This window comes from Cydia splendana, chromosome 2 (genome assembly GCF_910591565.1).
Source record: "Cydia splendana chromosome 2, ilCydSple1.2, whole genome shotgun sequence".
Lineage (NCBI taxonomy): Eukaryota > Metazoa > Arthropoda > Insecta > Lepidoptera > Tortricidae > Cydia > Cydia splendana.
The window spans coordinates 4,237,761-4,256,031 of NC_085961.1; the positions used below are offsets into that span (position 1 = coordinate 4,237,761).

Below are 18,271 nucleotides of genomic sequence, written 5' to 3' on the forward strand. Positions count from 1 at the left end.
TTTAAACTAATTTATACATATAGTGAAACCTTGAAAAGTCGAACCTCGATAACACTACATCCTTGATAACATAAAATAACTTGCGGTTTCCTTCCCTCGAAAACCTAAAAGCGAAGTTGAGCACAAACGGCGTAGGATCTCTACGGCAGATACGACTTAAGACCTAAGACATAAATAAGACTTAAACTTTATTTAATAAAGTAGTCCCATCGGAAATTCGGCATATTACGACACAAACTTTTTAAAATTTGGGTATTTTGGAACTTAGACGATATGTATACAAGGTATTATTTTTAAAAAGAAAATCATTTGACATTTACGCATTTCGGGACTAAGTTGTTTTGGAATTTAGGACAAATAAAGACAATGACATTGTGATAGGTATTTAGGTATAATGTTAATGAAAAGCAACCAGATCAGTCTGATTCATCACAAATGTAAACAAGAAATCCACCTTACTGAGACGTACAATTTCCTTTACAAAAATTTGTTGGTAGTACCACATTGGCCGAAAGACCATGACACGTTTTTTTTTTTGTTTAGGCACGTTTTTAAAATCCGCGTGGAATAAAGCTTTATACCTACTTACGCATTAAGTTTAATTTTAAATTCTAATTCAATATTTGTTTTCAGCGAGGGCTTAAGAGACTTCTTCAGAGAATATTTCTTATTTATAAGTATTCCTTGCATGTAAGTATTTTTTTTTAATTAATTTTGTTGTGCAAAAAGCGCTGCCGGCTCTATATGTTTTGCTGTCACTGAATTGTCAAACGTCAACTTTTAACAATGAGAGTTATCGGCGATAACTTTACGGCTACCACCAGTTTTGACATTGACAGATTAGCTCGCGTCTACGTAAATTACTTTCTATACATCTCGCTTGCACTAATATGCGAGTACGAGCGAGATGCATAGAAAGTAAGTTACTTAAACGTGAGTTAATATGTCAATATTAAAACTGGTGGTAGTGCTTCTTATCGCAAAATGTATGGATAGATTCACCTTTGTGAAAACGGGCGTTACGGAAAACTCGTAGACGCGCTTTCACTAAAGGGTCATTCCATAATAAACGCTACCAAGGGTTCAAAAATGAAAAATAGTTTAAGAAGTCAACACTAACCTATTTCCATAGAAAACATACCAAACCTTCATGTCAGAAAAAAAAACCGGAAAAAAATCAATTTTTACATGTTTTTCATGTACTTGATCGCAACGTTTAAATGATAGGCGTAAAACTAATTTTATACAGCGATATTGGCAAGACTAATTAAAAAGAAAGTAACTGTAAACTGTTACAAATTTCCCGCAGTTATTTCAGGTAAAATATCGTAATTTTATAATTTGTCTTTAAAAATATTAAAAAGCATGGATTAATCGGTTTTTAGAAGAGTATTCTAGACTGTGGTCTCAAAGTAACACCCGAAACGAAAAAGAGATAAAAGTATGTGTAACTTTTCCCGTAATTAAATATAGCCAAACATGTTTTGCCAAAGAAAGGCTATGATGTGAACCTATGCAAATGTGTAATAGTTGTTGTTTTAGCGTCTGCTTTAGTCGTATGTTTTAAAGTTTGAAGTTGTGTAACACCCGAAACGTGTTGATCGTCCGCCTGTCATTCCCCGGCTTTTCTCCGTGATGGTTAGTGCTAGAAAGCTGCAATTTGGCATGGATACATAAATCAATCATGGCGACAAAGTAGTAACACAAAAACTACAAAAAGATTTTTTTTTTAGGTTTGCTCCTGTACAAAATATTTTTAATTTTTTTGCGACTTTAATCCTGTGATGTGGGGTGTCGTTGGATAGATCTTTCAAAATGAATAGGTGTCACCATCAACCATTTTTTCATTAAGTGAATATTTTCGGTAATATTCGCATCGAAAGAAAAATAATTATGATATCTTCGAGAAACAGTTTTTATTGTTAAGATTAATGTATTTTATAATAATTCAGCATTTATTACTTATGTTTTTAATACAATTTATTAAAAAGACAATAATTTCAATAAAATGAGCCATAATTTCGTATAAATCTGTCTTAATTTCGTACTCGTAACACCCGAAACGAACCATGAGTAACACCCGAAACAGGTAATTTATTTTATTAAAATTAATTGAAAAGTGATACTAAGTGTTACTTCAGTGTTTCAGTAGACTATACTAACTATTATTACTTGACATAAATAAAACTGGAGGTTACTTGACAAAATTCGCTAAATTATGCATTTTGGTACTGATGGTCAGAAGGTATAGGCCAATTCCTGTAACGCCCGAAACAGCTACTTTTTAGTGATTCTCTCGTTATTGCTCTTATACTTTAATTATGTGTGTACAGGAAAAGAAAATATTATCAAAGTAGTAGATGAATCAATAGTTATAACCTCCTAGTTCCTGTTACAATATCGAATAAAACCTTATTTTAAGAGTTCAAGTGTAACACCCGAAACTGTGGAATGACCCTAAACCGGTTTTTGCGGTGTCGTATTATAGTATAGTGCAGCGGTCGGCAACCAGCGGCCCGCGGGCCGCATGCGGCCCGCCAACCTTTCGCTTGCGGCCCGCGAGCCTCCCTGGCTATTTTGTATGTAATACTGACGAACGACAATGTCTGCTAAAGTCACAAATATTACCAAAATGCGGCCCGCGTCATCTTCGTTAACTACTATGTGGCCCTTGGATGCTAGAAGGTTGCCGACCGCTGGACTATAGTGTATTACCATAGTCTAATAAAACATGGTCTTCTCTTCCCAGGGTGACACAAGTCTACGTCACAATAACATTGCCACGTTATATAGCGCTATTGCATATTATTATATAGCGCTGTCGCATGATGACGTAGGCTTGTGTCAGTCACGTGGTCGGAAGAGAGTACCCGGCGAAGTATATTATTATACCATGACCAATATAATTTTTTTTTTCTGTTTTTAACAGCATTGCCTTGGCGGTAATTGGTTGTTGTATGCCAACCTTGGCATGTTGCCGGCGAAGCCCTACCAACTACATATGTTTAACAATAGTTGTAAGTTTCATTTTAATCACAAACCAGTTTGTCAAAAATTTTATTTTTGATATAAGCTTTTATCGCTGCCTGTACTTTTCTTTCAACAGGCAACTAATATTCATTGACCCAATTTTAACAAACCCAAATACAAACTCTGTATTATTAGGTATTCGAAAAAGAGTAACCAAAATCTACCCTCCAATTAATTGCTTCTTAAGCCAGTTGAGGGTAGATGAAAACATTACATGATCAAATAATGTAGGTTAAAGTCAGGTCATACAGTGACAGATCCAGGAGGTTTTGTATTTGGTTGGTTAATCAATAAATGTTATAATAACAACCCGAAAATGTACAAATTATTTGTGTACTTTTATTTAAGTACCTAAAGATACAGAGTATAGGTTGCGTTCTATAATCACAGATTTTCTATGCCCACCTTCTGTGTTCATCATCACCATCATCAGATCAGCTCGATGGTACCATAATGTTGCAAAATCACCCAACTTACATATGTATGTAAAGTTTCAGCTTAATCTTTAAACGAGCAATTCTTGTATATTTATATATTACGGGATCTCGGAAACAGCTCTAACGATTTCAATGAAAATTGCTATACCTATGGGGGCGTTAGGGGGCGAAACATCGATCTAACTAGGTCTTATCTCTGGGAAAATGCGCATTTCCTACTTTATTAAACATTGCAAGTAACCCAAATTAAAGTTTGTTTTAAAATACAGGACGTTTTTGTCTCGACTTACCGGCCAATTTGAATGATATTTGAATCATCTTAGTTATTTAGCCATCGCCAGTCCATGTATTGGCGCGAGCGAGAGAGAAAAAAATCTAAATAACTAATTTAATTATTTTGAATACGATCGATTGAGCTATTAACCCTTTTCCAGGCCGCACCGATCTACCTACAAGGTTTTCCCGAAAAATGCAAATAAATATTCCAATTAATCCAGCTTTGATGAGCCATTTGAAGCCATGTCAAATTTCCCGAAAGTGCAATCTAATTTGAATCTTAAATCATAATGTTAAAGTTGAAATTCTAGTGGCGCGTATGTGGTCGATAAATCGTACTATGCCTGGAAAAGAGTTAATGAGATTTTTCATAGTAAAAGGACGTAAAAGCCGCGCAGATACGCCCTTTAGCTTGTATAGCTTTTCTACATGGTATGAAGTTACGGAACTCTCCATTATGCGTGGCCCGACACGCACTTGGCCGATTTTTATCTTGCAGGTGATATTGTATTCTCTATTTTGCGCCTGCTACACCGCCCGGTACCGCACGCATATCATAGTCATAGTAAGTAACTTCAAAGACTAAAACCCCTTGTTCATAAAACTTTACAAGCCTCAGTTATTAGGTATCAGCAAGAGAGTTGAGGTCAATTATTATTTCATCACACTTGCTCGAAAAATATCTTATTTCATGCAGGTATTGCAGGTGTATTGAAGGACAAAGGCCTATATTTTTTCCGCGACAGTTATGGTTTGTGAAAAAAAAGGGAGTAATGGCTTTTTTTTTTAATTAGGTATGTCACTAATTCATACGAACCATGTAGTACCTATAAATACCTAAAATGCTTTGTTTAATGTAGAGGTACAAAGGAGTTTTACTTTTAAAATAGGTACAGACGTTTATTATTTAATATTTTTGTATATGCTTCTAAATATTTAATTTGATTAATTTAATTGCCGTTTAAAATAATTTTACACATTTTTCATTGTGGCTGAATGTCAATGGGTCTGTGCCTTCGATGCCTACACTGCCAAAAAAAAATCAATATGGCGGACAAATGTTTGAAATGTCACCGTGATTTTTTCTTCGCAAGTGTGATGAAAAATATTGTGTGTAACTCCGGGGGTAAGAATATTGTTAACGTCCCGAACGTATAAAATAAAATAAAAAATAATAGACTCTCGTACAATATTTCACTAGCCCCCCACGTTGCACAATGTACTATTACACACATAGCTACTAGACTTACTAGAGTTGAAGTCACGCACACAACAATAAAATCATGTAATGACAACGAAATTATGAAAGTTAGATTTCTTTTTTTCTTTTCGTATCGACAGTAAGTTGAACTCTAACTGCAAGATGGACCAAAAAGTTTCTTCAAGGTCATTTTTTAGCTTAATATCCTACACTTAAGTTACATTCACTCATTCATTCATTCAATACTGTTTTTGCGATGAATACTATGTGCAATACTCATATACTTATCAATATAAGAATAAGAATAATATTAATGTACTTATTTATAATTCAGGCGCTGATCGTAACGCTCGTGGTAGTAGCGGTCTGCCTGGCACTGGCGTGTACTAATGTAAGCAGTTAATACAACTTTTAAGGGGCCCACTGATTAACAGTCCCCCGGACGGTATCGGCCTGTCAGTTGTTCGGAACTGTTAAAATTTTGTTCTAACTGACAGGCCGGTACCGTCCGGCGGACTGTTAATCAGTGGGCCCCTTTATACTCTAGCAAGTCTAGTCTAGTACCTACTAAAATAAATAGGAAAACACATACTATGCAAACATAAATTTAAGAGCCTCTTAAGGTAATTTTGAGAACACTATTGTATTTGCATTCAAAAGTGTCTGCCGAATTTTGCGGGGAGATGAAGAATTTGCGGAAGAAAGATGAAGAAGAATTTGCGAGGAGATGAACACATGCAAGAGATTACTCACACATGCAATAAAGTTCGGTGTCGACACACGAAGAGACACGCGCACATTTAAATAAAAAAAAATCATTCTCATTTTGACGCACACGAACATATCAGGCATGAAGATGTCTTTATACGATTTTATATACCATTACTGTATGCTCTAAGGATCCACCGGAATAATAAAGTCGCACCAAACAAAGTCTGCAGCGGATTTGATAGCCCACGCAGTGTAAGTGTTATGTATACGTCATAATTTCATAGAAGTTTGACGTTTAAAATGACACTTTCACTGCGTGGGCTATCAAAATCGCTGCAGACTTTTTACGGTCTGACTATAGGGAATATTAGGCAAAGCTCTGCGTAGGTGGCACCTTTGTGGCACATACAGTAAACAAACCACATTGACACTTCTCACGTCACGTCAATCACATGGCCTACCGCGAAACAAGAAAATCGAAATTTCGTTATCTAATCTCTCTATATCTAATCTCTCTATCACTCTTGCATATTCGAGCGATAAAGAGGCAGATAACTAAATTTCGATTTTCGCGTTTACCAGTAGGCCCTTGTTAACAAACCGCCTTGATGCATCAATGTCATAGTTTATTGTCTGTGAAAACTTGTCAAAAAACAGTATAAGGCACAGTATGTATAAGTTAGTCTATGAATTTACTGAGTCGGTAGTGCTGCACTCTGGCGGCAGAACATTGCAGTAATATCCCCTATTAATCTCAAATTTGAACATTTTTTTCAGTTCGACTTCACAAAATGGATACTATATGTAATAGTTATCTCCGTTACATTGTCCATCCTCATCTTAATCGTCGTCGTTATGATGTTGGTCTTCAATATATATTCGAAACCTCTCATGTTGGGACTTACATTTGTTTTGACTTTAGTCAATGTCGTGGTAAGAAGATATTTTGCTAATAAATAATAACAATTATGTTTTTAATAATGGTATATTTTGACGTGAAACGTAGGTAAACGTCTTTAAAAACCCGTAGTAGAGGTGCCGGATCAAAAACCGATGTAACGAAAAAGTGTTATGACGCGGCGGCTTATATCTTCGAAACTATAATACCTATAAACATAGTTTTGATATAGATATATAGAAGAAAGTAGCCATTACTCGGAACAGCACGTGCCGCTGACATAGATGGCGCTGATTCTGCGCCATCTATGCACACGACGTATTCGGAGCAAAAATGACCCCTATTTTCAGTGTTCATTTAGTAATGACTCATCAGCCCATTAACCGATTTCGGTAAAAAATATGTCATTTGATAGATCTTATTTTATTTTAATGAAATATGAGTAAAATAAAGCACGCGGAATTATAATAAGCTGTTAAAAAATAAAAATGTGACAGTTTTTACAGAATTTTTATCACTGCTCTTGTTTGAGGCCACCGTGTGCGAAAAAAAGGGCACAAAACTGACGCAAAATACCTGAAATAGTAAGATAAAGCAAAAACGGTTCTTTACATATCACTTTTACCCTAGTAAAACATGCTAATCTCCTCAAATAATGCATTAGAATCTACGGCGGCGCGAGTTACTTTGATAGAACACATAGAACGTATGACGGCTGCTTGACAATCTCGAGTTCCTATTGCTAATTACTATCTTAGTTGGGTACTTTCTGATGTACCTATGGGTAAAAAACATATTTTAGAAAAGGTCACTTCTGTGGACAATACTATAAAAGGTAACGACTCTGGTACATAATATATATCCCGTTTTTCTCATTTGAGTCTCAAGTATACTGAAAAAAAATATTCCGCCTGTAAAGGTGCAGCGTAAAAAATTGCTTTAGATTCCCTTAAATTTGCGATGGCTACAGGAAAGACACGAACGAGTTTGCTATAAAACGTGTATTTCCCGTACAAAATATCTATTCTCGTAATTTTGGTGTATTTTCAAAAAAATTGTACCTAATGGTTACATTCATTACTCCAAAACGAATTGATCATATAATTAAATAGGTGTGACGATGAAATCATTATTAAAAAATTACCCATCAAATGCTGTATTCAAGTTCATTTAGATACAGTGAATCATTACGACCCCAAATATTTTTTACAGATAAAATTTAAGATATTACTCAAAGTTATTATAATACACCAAGCATTCGCGAGATGCGCGACTTCTAAAGCACGGACACCGTGCTAAAGCACTGACATTGTGGACGCTTCGGGCCTTCGGCCCTACGCGGAGCTCGGCCTTCGGCCTTCGCATTTAGATACTTATACAATTGTTCTGTGATTAAGGACTTAAATCCTGGACGCTTCGGGCCTTCGGCCCTACGCGGAGCTCGGCCTTCGCATTTAGACACGTATCCCATTGTTATGTGTTTAAGCACTAACATCCTGGACGCCTTCGGCCTTCGCATTTAGACACTTGTACTATTGTTCTGTGCTAAAGCACTAACATCCTGGACGCTTCGGGCCTTCGGCCCTTCGCGGAGCTCAGCCTTGGGCCTTCGCAATTAGACACATGTACTATTGCTCTGTGCTAAAGCACTGACAATCTGGACGCTTCGGGCCTTCGGCCCTACGCGGAACTCGGCCTTCGGCCTTCGCATTTAGACACTTGTACTATTGCTCTGTGCTAAAGCACTCACATCCTGGACGTTTCGGGCCTTCGGCCCTACGCGGAGCTCAGCCTTCGGCCTTCGCATTTAGATACTTATACTATTGTTCTGTGATTAAGCACTTAAATCCTGGACGCTTCGGGCATTCGGCCCTACGCGGAGCTCGGCCTTCGGCCTTCGCATTTAGACACTTGTACTATTGTTCTGTGCTAAAGCACTGACATCCTGGACGCTTCGGGCCTTCTGCCCTACGCGGAGCTCGACCTTCGGCCTTCGCTTTTAGATACTTATACTATTGTTCTGTGATTAAGCACTTAAATCCTGGACGCTTCGGGCCTTCGGCCCTACGCGGAGCTCGGCCTTCGGCCTTCGCATTTAGATACTTATACTATTGTTATGTGTTTAAGCACTAACATCCTGGACGCTTCGGGCCTTAGGCCCTACGCGGAGCTCGGCCTTCGGCCTTCGCATTTAGATACTTATACTATTATTATGTGTTTAAGCACTGACATCCTGGACGCTTCGGGCCTTCGGCCCTACGCGGAGCTAGGCCTTCGGCCTTCGCAATTAGACACTTGTACTATTGCTCTGTGCTAAAGCACTAACATTCAGGACGCTTCGGGCCTTCGGCTCTACGCGGAGCTCGGCCTTCGGCCTTCGCATTTAGATACTTATACTATTGTTCTGTGATTAAGCACTTAAATCCTGGACGCTTCGGGCCTTCGGCCCTACGCGGAGCTCGGCCTTCGCATTTAGACACTTATACTATTATTATGTGTTTAAGCACTAACATCCTGGACGCTTCGGGCCTTCGGCCTTCGCATTTAGACACTTGTAATATTGCTCTGTGCTAAAGCACTGACATCCTGGACGCTACGGGCCTACGGCCCTACGCGGAGCTCGGCCTTAGGCCTTCGCATTTAGACACTTGTACTATTGTTCTGTGTTAAAGCACTAACATCCTGGACGCTTCGGGCATTCGGCCCTACGCGGAGCTCGGCCTTCGGCCTTCGCAATTAGACACTTGTACTATTGCTCTGTGCTAAAGCACTGACATTCAGGACGCTTCGGGCCTTCGGCCCTACGCGGAGCTCGGCCTTCGGCCTTCGCATTTAGATACTTATACTATTGTTCTGTGATTAAGCACTTAAATCCTAGACGCTTCCGGCCTTCAGCCCTACGCGGAGCTCGGCCTTCGGCCTTCGCATTTAGAAACTTATACTATTATTATGTGTTTAAGCACTAACATCCTGGACGCTTCGGGCCTTCGGCCCTACGCGGAGCTCGGCCTTCGGCCTTCGCATTTAGATACTTATACTATTGTTCTGTGATTAAGCACTTAAATCCTGGACGCTTCGGGCCTTCGGCCCTACGCGGAGCTAGGCCTTCGGCCTTCGCAATTAGACACTTGTACTATTGCTCTGTGCTAAAGCACTAACATTCAGGACGCTTCGGGCCTTCGGCTCTACGCGGAGCTGGGCCTTCGGCCTTCGCATTTAGATATTTATACTATTATTCATTGTTATGTGTTTAAGCACTAACATCCAGGACGCTTCGGGCCTTCGGCCCTACGCGGAGCTCGGCCTTCGGCCTTCGCATTTAGACACTTGTAATATTGGTCTGTGCTAAAGCACTGACATCCTGGACGCTACGGGCCTACGGCCCTACGCGGAGCTCGGCCTTCGGCCCTCGCATTTAGATAAAGATAAAAAAGATAATAAATTTTATTTGCAAGAACACGGTTACAATAAAAGGTCTTAAAAATATAAAAGTTCCACGTATTCAACCTGCAAGCAGGTGTGCAAATTAACATGCAATGTGTTGCTAAGCATCACTTATTTTTACCTACTTAAAATCTAGAATTCTATACTTATTTACAAATATCATTATTATCCTATTTATTAAAATTATTATTTATGTCAAATACTCCTTAACACTGTAAAAACATTTTTCTTGGAGCCATTGGGTCAACCTAATTTTAAATGCCTCTCTACTTTCTAATTTAATTTCATCAGGTAATTTATTAAACAAGGTTATACACATATTGTAACAGTTCTTTTTATAAATATATGAGTGGCAAGGAGGTTGGTGCAGCAAATTTTTGTATTGTGCCCTTGTGTGTCTTGTACTCGTCTCACTACGAGATGTAAAGAAGTTTGGGTTATCTTTGACAAGTAAGCATGCATCTTTAATGTATTGGCACGGGAGTAGTAGTATGTTAAGTTTTTTAAACAATGGTTTACAGCTTTCTAAAAACCAAGTGTTTTCTATAGCCCGGATACATTTCTTTTGAACAATAAAAACTCGTTCCACGTCTACAGAGTTTCCCCACAGCACTAGTCCATAGCATAACACTGAAGACACGTATCCATGATACGCTATGAGCGCAGCTTGTGTTGAGACCGTTCGTCTCAGTCGCTTCAGAGCAAATATAAATTTATTTAACTTTTTACAAACTTGATCTATGTGGAGTTTCCAATTTAAATATTTATCAATATTAAATCCTAAAAATGTGCACATGTCAACTAAGGGGCTATTCATAAATTACGTCATTTCAAATTAGGGGGGGGGGGGGTCTGGACATCGGATGACGGTAGCATGAAGTAGGAGGAAATGGGGTCATTTAAGCATGATTTTTGGATGATTATAGGGGGGGGGGGGGGGGGGGGTCAAAAATCGTCAAAAATCGATGACGTAATTTATGGACAGCCCCTAAGTATACTTTGGCGTTATCATAATTTATATCTAAAGGTAGTGTGTTATCATTATAATTACAAAATGTCATCGCTTTCGTCTTGTTTATATTAATTTGCAACTTATTTCTCTTGAACCAAGTAATAGCGTCTGATAAGGTTTTATTAACATTGGCCTCAAAAGTGTTCTTGTCGTCTCCTGTTATTACCAGGGTAGTGTCATCGGCAAATATAATACAGTCTTGGCTAATACAATTCGGAAAATCGTTAATTGCAATCAAAAACAGTAAGGGGCCAAGGATACTACCTTGAGGGACTCCAGTATCTTTAACCAAAAATGTAGACCTAAACCTTTCCTTGCATTGGCTCTTATTATTTCTACAAATGATTTTCTCGATTTCCGTACACTGCATTCTGTTTTCTAGATAGCTTTTGATCCATTTGTTAGCATTCCCTCTTATACCGTATAGCTCTAATTTATTCAAGAGAATTGAATGATCAATGTAATCGAAAGCTTTGCTTAAATCAATAAAAATTGCCATTATAGGAAGCTTCTGGTTTAAGCTCTCTGAAACACTTTTCACTAGATTGAAGCAGGCAAGTGTAGTGGATTTTCCCTTGCGAAATCCAAATTGTTTGGGTGTTAGAATATCGTGCTTGTTTAAAAATTCATTCAGTCTCACGTGAAGCGCTTTCTCTAATACTTTAGATAAGACCGGAATTAAAGTTATCGGTCTGTAATTATTCGGGTCTGATTTATCACCCTTTTTAAATAGAGGTTTTACAATCGACAATTTCAACTCCTCAGGAAAGATTCCTTCAGTAAAAGATAGGTTTATGATGTGACAGAGTGGGCGGCATATATAAGAAGCACACGACTTTAAGACCATAGTTACAATTTCATCGTGTCCATAAGCTTTACTATTATTCAGTGATATAATGATTTTATAGACTTCACTCTCGTCAACCGGTCTCAAGAAAATTGTATGTGAATTGTTTACAGAGGTATGATATAAAGATTTATTTAATGTCATGTCAGATGAATTATTCCGTTCATTACTTGTTAAGGCTATCAAATATTTATTTAAACAGTTACAAATGTCATCAGGGTCAGAAATTATTTGATTGTCATAATTCAAAATGTCAATTTCGTTTTTGGAATAATCTTTGTATACTGTCGTTGCAATAGTATTCCAAGTAGCTCTACATTTATTTTTATTCTCTTTAATATATTTGTTATTATTAATTTTTTGGGCCCTAAAGATACAAGACTTGAATAAAGAGTTGTATTTTTTAAATTTAAGTTTATTACTCTGTCGGTTTACGGTACTTGCTCTATATTTAAGATATAACTCACGTTTTGTTCTGCTGGATTTTCTTAAGCCTTTCGTGAGCCATTTTATTTTCTTTGAGCGATTTGTAATTTTTATTCTAATAACAGGAAAGCATAGTTTGTAAAGTAAACAGAATATATTATAAAAATTGTTAAATGCTTCTGACATCACATTTGAGTTAAAAACGTCATTGAAAGAAAGAGCTGACATATATTGGACAAACTTCTGTATATTTTCCTTATTGTAATCCCTTTTGAATTCAAACCAAGTCGAAAATAACTTTGGCTTATTCAATTTTATCTCTAGTAGCTGAGCCGACTCATGGTCCGAAAGTCCTAAATATACCAGTTCAGCATCAGCGCTCTTTGTATTACTCGCAATTAAATCTATACAGGAGTTTAACCTGGTCGGACTTTTTGTATGAATGTTAAAATCGAAGTTCTGTAAAATACTTAATAATTCTTTTGTATGTGAATTATCTTTTAATATGTTTAAATTCCAATCGCCACAGATTATAATCTTTTTTCGTTTAAACTTTTCTGTGACAAAGTGTAATAATACTTCTAATTTATGCAAAAATAGTTCTATTTTGGACTTATTTTGTTCAGGTATTCTATAGATACAGAAGATTACTGTATTTAGACCAGTTATTTCTGTCCCACAACATTCAAAATACAGTTTTGTGGCTAATCCGGCCGGAATATTAATTGGTTTAAACTCAAGCATTTTGTGCACGAGGATACATGTGCCACCTCTACTAGTTTCTCTATGGAATGAAGCCGCGAGCTTGTAATTGTTCAATCTAATATTGGTCTCAACTCCTTGCTTTACGAATGTCTCACTTAAACATATAATGTCAACCTCCTTTCCTTTGTCATATAATTCGATTAATGAAAGTTCAATTATATCTAATTTATTGCACAGTCCTGCTATGTTTTGGTGAAGAAGTCTTATTTTACTATCAGATATTTTTAAGTCATATTTTTTATATACATTATTGTCGAAAAAAACATAGATTTTTTATTCGTTGTATCAATTTTGTGGAAATAATAAGGGATAGTCCCTTTTTTTGGTCCAGCATTTTCGGAATAGAGGCTTTTGTTGTCAGTAACGGAACAATTGGAAAAAGCATCATTTTTATTGTCAATAAAACTATAGTAATCATACTTATAATCTATTTGGTCCACCATACGAGATATTTTGAGGGCCATATTGCGAAGAAAACTTTTTTTATGTTTTTTCCAACTGCTATTAATATCTAGAAACTTATGATTAATGTTTAGACACTTGTACTATTGTTCTGTGTTAAAGCACTAACATCCTGGGCGTTTCGGGCCTTCGGCCTTCGCAATTAGATACTTGTACTATTGACCTGTGCTAAAGCACTGACATTCAGGACGCTTCGGGCCTTTGGCCCTACGCGGAGCTCGGCTTTCGGCCTTCGCATTTAGACACTTATACTATTGTTATGTGTTTAAGCACTAACATCCTGGACGCTTCGGGCCTTAGGCCCTACGCGGAGCTCGGCCTTCGGCCTTCGCATTTAGACACTTGTACTATTGTTCTGTGCTAAAGCACTGACATCCTGGACGCTTCGGGCCTTCTGCCCTACGCGGAGCTCGGCCTTCGGCCTTCGCATTTAGACACTTGTACTATTGTTCTGTGTTTAAGCACTGACATCCTGGACGCTTCGGGCCTTGGGCCCTACGTGGAGCTTAGCCTTCGGCCTTCGCATTAGCTGTCCACACCACGTTTCACGTCAACCATAGCGGCTGTGTCCCTGATACAGCCTACCTCCATTTTTTTTTTATTTTTTTTTGTTTGCATTTTTAACCTTTTTTCAGGCCGCACCAATCTACAAGGTTTTCCTGATAAATCCAAATATATTCCAATTAATCCAGCTTTGATAATTAATTTGAAGACAAGTAAAATTTCGCGTAAGTGCAATCTATATTGAATTGCAATGCTAAAGTTGAAATTCTAGTGGCGCGTTTGTGGTCGATAAATCGTACTATGCCTGCAAAAGGGTTAAACGCCTGGGATTCTGAAGTCCATAAACGATTATTTTAAACTCCATTTATTACACAACTATTTAAATATTTTTACACAAGTCAAACCATAATAATATCTAAAAAGATTAGATATAGAATTTTGGTTCTCATTTCGGACTATATCGTGCCCGCGGGATTTAAGGGGTTTATCCCTTTAACGGGCAGGACTGAAAAAAATCCTCAATTCAAACCTCAGCGACATTATATAGTCCAAAAAATCTGTACAAGAAAAGATGGTGTTACAGGATGTTTTTTTAGACTGTTGCTCTATAAAGGGTTAAACAAAAATGTCCACAGAGCAGAGATTTATTGTGCATGTATGTTAGGAATATTATTATCTATTATTATCTCCCTATTAGACTATTAGAGTCCGTGCGGAAAGAGAAGAGTCGTGGAATGTATGGGGCCCAATACATTCCACAACTCTTCTCTTTCCAAATAGACTATAAGTTTAAATAATAATTAATATAATTTTGACTTTAATTTTTCGTTTATTTAGTTTAGACACAACGTTTTATTAATTTGTTTCAGATGTTTATAATTGAGCTACAAATGGTTTTAGGAGGTAAATCTGTCGAGTTGGATGAGGAAGACTACGCTTTGGGAGCATTCTTTCTCTACACATCCATCATACAGCTCTTCATTAACATTCTTATAATGGCAGCCATGGCTGACAGTGAATGAGGTACCTACAGGAAAAGACGAACCGCTATGGAAACTCCAGTAGAATTACCCCAAAAGATGAGGCCATAGTTGGAAATGAATGGCACGTAACCATGGTTGAAATATTTTTTTTGGCGGATGCACGGTATTTAATTCCTTGACTTGTATTTAATTGTATATATATAGCCCTAGTTCTATTTGGATGCTTTGAAAATGAGCAGCAAAGCATAAGAATGAATTGACAAGATAAAGGGGTAGTCAGAACATAACATAAAAATTTTGAACATTGTATAAGGTAAACATCCTAGTGCTCGACATGCTAATTAATGCGACTTATAATATACGCTGTACTTTTTACTTTTGTTGTTTTTTATGTTATTGTTTAATAAAATAATTTAATCGTAAACGCTCATAGTTTTTTTTACTTAAAAGCGAAATTAAATCAATGCTTCGTACTTAACCAGGCTGACATTACAAAAATGACAATAGAATACATATTAACTCGCATTTATAGACGGATCTATCGCGAATTTATTTGATTACCTTTATTTACCGACGTTTCAACACAGGTTTCACTGGTCGTGGTCGCGGCTAACTGATTTCCCAGCAAAATGTCAAAACAGAAATTTTTGACAATAGAATGTCAGTCTTATTCATCGAAAATAGAACTCATGTTTGAAGTGCCGTATGTGGGAAATACCTGCCCTTAGCCTGGTAAAGGGTTAAACTAAAAGGAGTAATGAATAGTGTAGGTAAAAACTCTGTGGTTTTGGTTTTATCCGTGTAGGTACGTATTATGTTTGAACGACGATGACCCCTGTGGCCTATTTTATAAAGCTACAAGTTACTATTTACAAGCGGAAGTCTTTCTAACCCTATGTGTTAGAACGAGACTTCCGCTTGTAAATTGTAACTTGTAGCTTTATAAAATCAACCACTGGTTGTCCTCATTGCTATGGACTACAATAACCGTTTAGTAAATATCAAAAAAATATTCTACAAGTAGATCTTAGGTGCTAAATAATAATTTTAATTTAATATTCATCATATCAAACTTTTTTTAATTCCTTCTTTTCAGAGATAGGTTGACTGATATTTATTGGTCACTCTTAATAATAAGGCTTTTATTGCCTTGTTTCTTTCTGATATGTTAGGAGTGGCCAATTATTATGCAGGGGCCTATAACTATAACAGTCACTAGTCCTTCCAAATCGTTTAATTTGGCTAAGATTTTTTTGTTTTAACATCTTGAATCTTGGATCTTAAGATCTAAATCGTTGTTTTAAATCTTGAATGGAGTAAACGACACAGCACCCAATAAATCCCTCCAATTAACCGACAAAGGCGCTAGAGAGAAACAAAAGATATGAGAAATGACTTCAGATTCAGATACATCTGCAGGGCTACTGTTACCATTGCTTACCAAATACAAGAAGATTAGAGAGACGTTAGTAGGATCAGCCGGCCTAGCCAAGGTTACAATCGCTATCGCTTCGACAACGAAACGCTCTGTGTCTCTCTATCACTCTTCCATATTAGTGCGACAGTAACAGCTGCATTTCGATCGCTACGGAGCGTAAGCGATTGGCATGTTAGCTACGCGGCCAGTTAATGATTATCTTCTGATTTGTATCAGTAATACATTATTTAGATTAACTTTTTTTGTTAAATACAAAATGTTTAAAATTATTTACGACAGGCATAATCGCTTACAATAAGAATACTCCTGTCAAATACACGAACTGGACACGCACTCTAACGCCTTGACAATAGAGGCGTATTCAGATATTTATGAGCGCCTTAGCCGCTCCGATATATCTGATAGTGACAGTACAGTCTGTGCCCCATTTGATGAGATAAAAACCATTGTTTTAAGAAGAAGAAGTCCAGCAGATCACTTTACATAAAGCAACCACCGAACAACGTCATACTACGTCACACTTCTGAAATTGGAGAAATCATCACAAGTTTGATGGGAGGAATTTTCTTAAAAGAAGATTTTTAAGTTCGAGTCGGCCTCCTGAAGAAGCGAGAGCACTATAAGTGAAAGGAATAACAATTCAGAATTAAGCGCTCTTTGTTAGCAGAGCGGCCCGATTAAGAAAACCAACATGGTTGCTAAAACCGGCCATAAAAGGCTGTCAAATGGTTCTTTTAGCACTATGTCGCAATTAAAAACGAGGTCCAAATTACAATATTCCCAAAAACATCTCTCAATACACACCGTTTCCATTTCGAAGTAGTCCCAAAATCACTTTAATTGTGTGCATTTGATAGTGGCTAAATATTTCAATTTCATAGTTATTATTATATTAATCACAAAACATCCTAGTCCCAAAATATCCAATATTTTCTTCCCAAAAATACACTTTCAAAGATAGATCAGACTAGGCATTAGTCTTCCAGGTTTTAAAAATAATCGACGACTGACAATTCTCTATTTCCTGACATTTATGCAGATTTTATAAAAATAGCGGAATATTTTCCGTTGCCCATTTTTCCCGAGGTCATCACCGGCAAATCGTATTTCAGTTGCGGCTCCAAATAATCTAATAAATTCATTTTAATTCATATGCAAGAGTTGAAATTTACAACTATAATATTTTAAACTTTCGCGTTTTAAACACATATTAACTCACATTTATAGACGGGTCTAACGCGAATTTTATTCAATTACCTTGATTTACCGACGTTTCGACACAGGTTTCACTGGTCGTGGTCGCGGCTGACTGAACGTCGGTAAATCAAGGTAATTGAATAAAATTCGCGTTAGACCCGTCTATAAATGTGAGTTAATTTACAACTAGTTTATTTGTTGTTAATAACTGTCAATTTGATTCGCAATGTTTTACAATTAGTATTATCCTCGAGTTGCCTTGCAAACCTCGTACTGCTCAAGATTCCACTTCGAATCTCACTCGCTATTCGCTGCTCGTGGTTCAATTTCGGAATTTATTGCTCTTTAAGAGTTAAACAACAACTTTGCTCCCTTGTAAAACAAAACAATTTTAGTTCCATTCACGCACTTACATAAATGGGTGGACGACATCCGGAAAATTGCGTGTCACTTCTGGATGAGATTAGCTCAGGACCGGGACAAGTGGCGTACTAGAAGAGAGGCCTATGCTCAGCAGTGGGCGATAAAGGGCTGATATGATGATGATGATGATGACTTGCATAAAGCAACGCGTTCGTCACCAAAAAACGGTCGTTAAGTATAAAATGTCACCCGTCTATTTCCCCATCTTCCTTTTTCA

At 37.2% G+C, this 18,271-nt stretch overlaps 1 protein-coding gene across 1 annotated transcript; it reads left to right on the top strand.

Annotated features, from left to right (window-relative positions):
• Positions 1 to 2,945: 2,945 nt before the first annotated feature.
• LOC134802748 (uncharacterized) lies at positions 2,946 to 15,051 on the top strand. Its single transcript, XM_063775436.1, has 5 exons — positions 2,946 to 3,017; positions 4,243 to 4,308; positions 5,279 to 5,335; positions 6,433 to 6,588; positions 14,883 to 15,051. The coding sequence occupies exons 1-5, from the start codon at positions 2,958 to 2,960 to the stop codon at positions 15,033 to 15,035; spliced, it is 492 nt and encodes a 163-aa protein (XP_063631506.1). The 5' UTR covers positions 2,946 to 2,957; the 3' UTR covers positions 15,036 to 15,051.
• The last annotated feature ends 3,220 nt before the right edge of the window (positions 15,052 to 18,271 follow it).

Excerpts from the sequence above, each read along its gene's own strand:
- LOC134802748 (XM_063775436.1), top strand. The coding sequence starts at position 2,958 with ATGCCAACCTTGGCATGTTGCCGGCGAAGCCCTACCAACTACATATGT. Across the intron at positions 3,018-4,242 it reads ACATATGTTTAACAATAGTT|GTGATATTGTATTCTCTATT; the intron begins GTAAGTTTCATT and ends TTTATCTTGCAG. Across the intron at positions 5,336-6,432 it reads TGGCACTGGCGTGTACTAAT|TTCGACTTCACAAAATGGAT; the intron begins GTAAGCAGTTAA and ends CATTTTTTTCAG.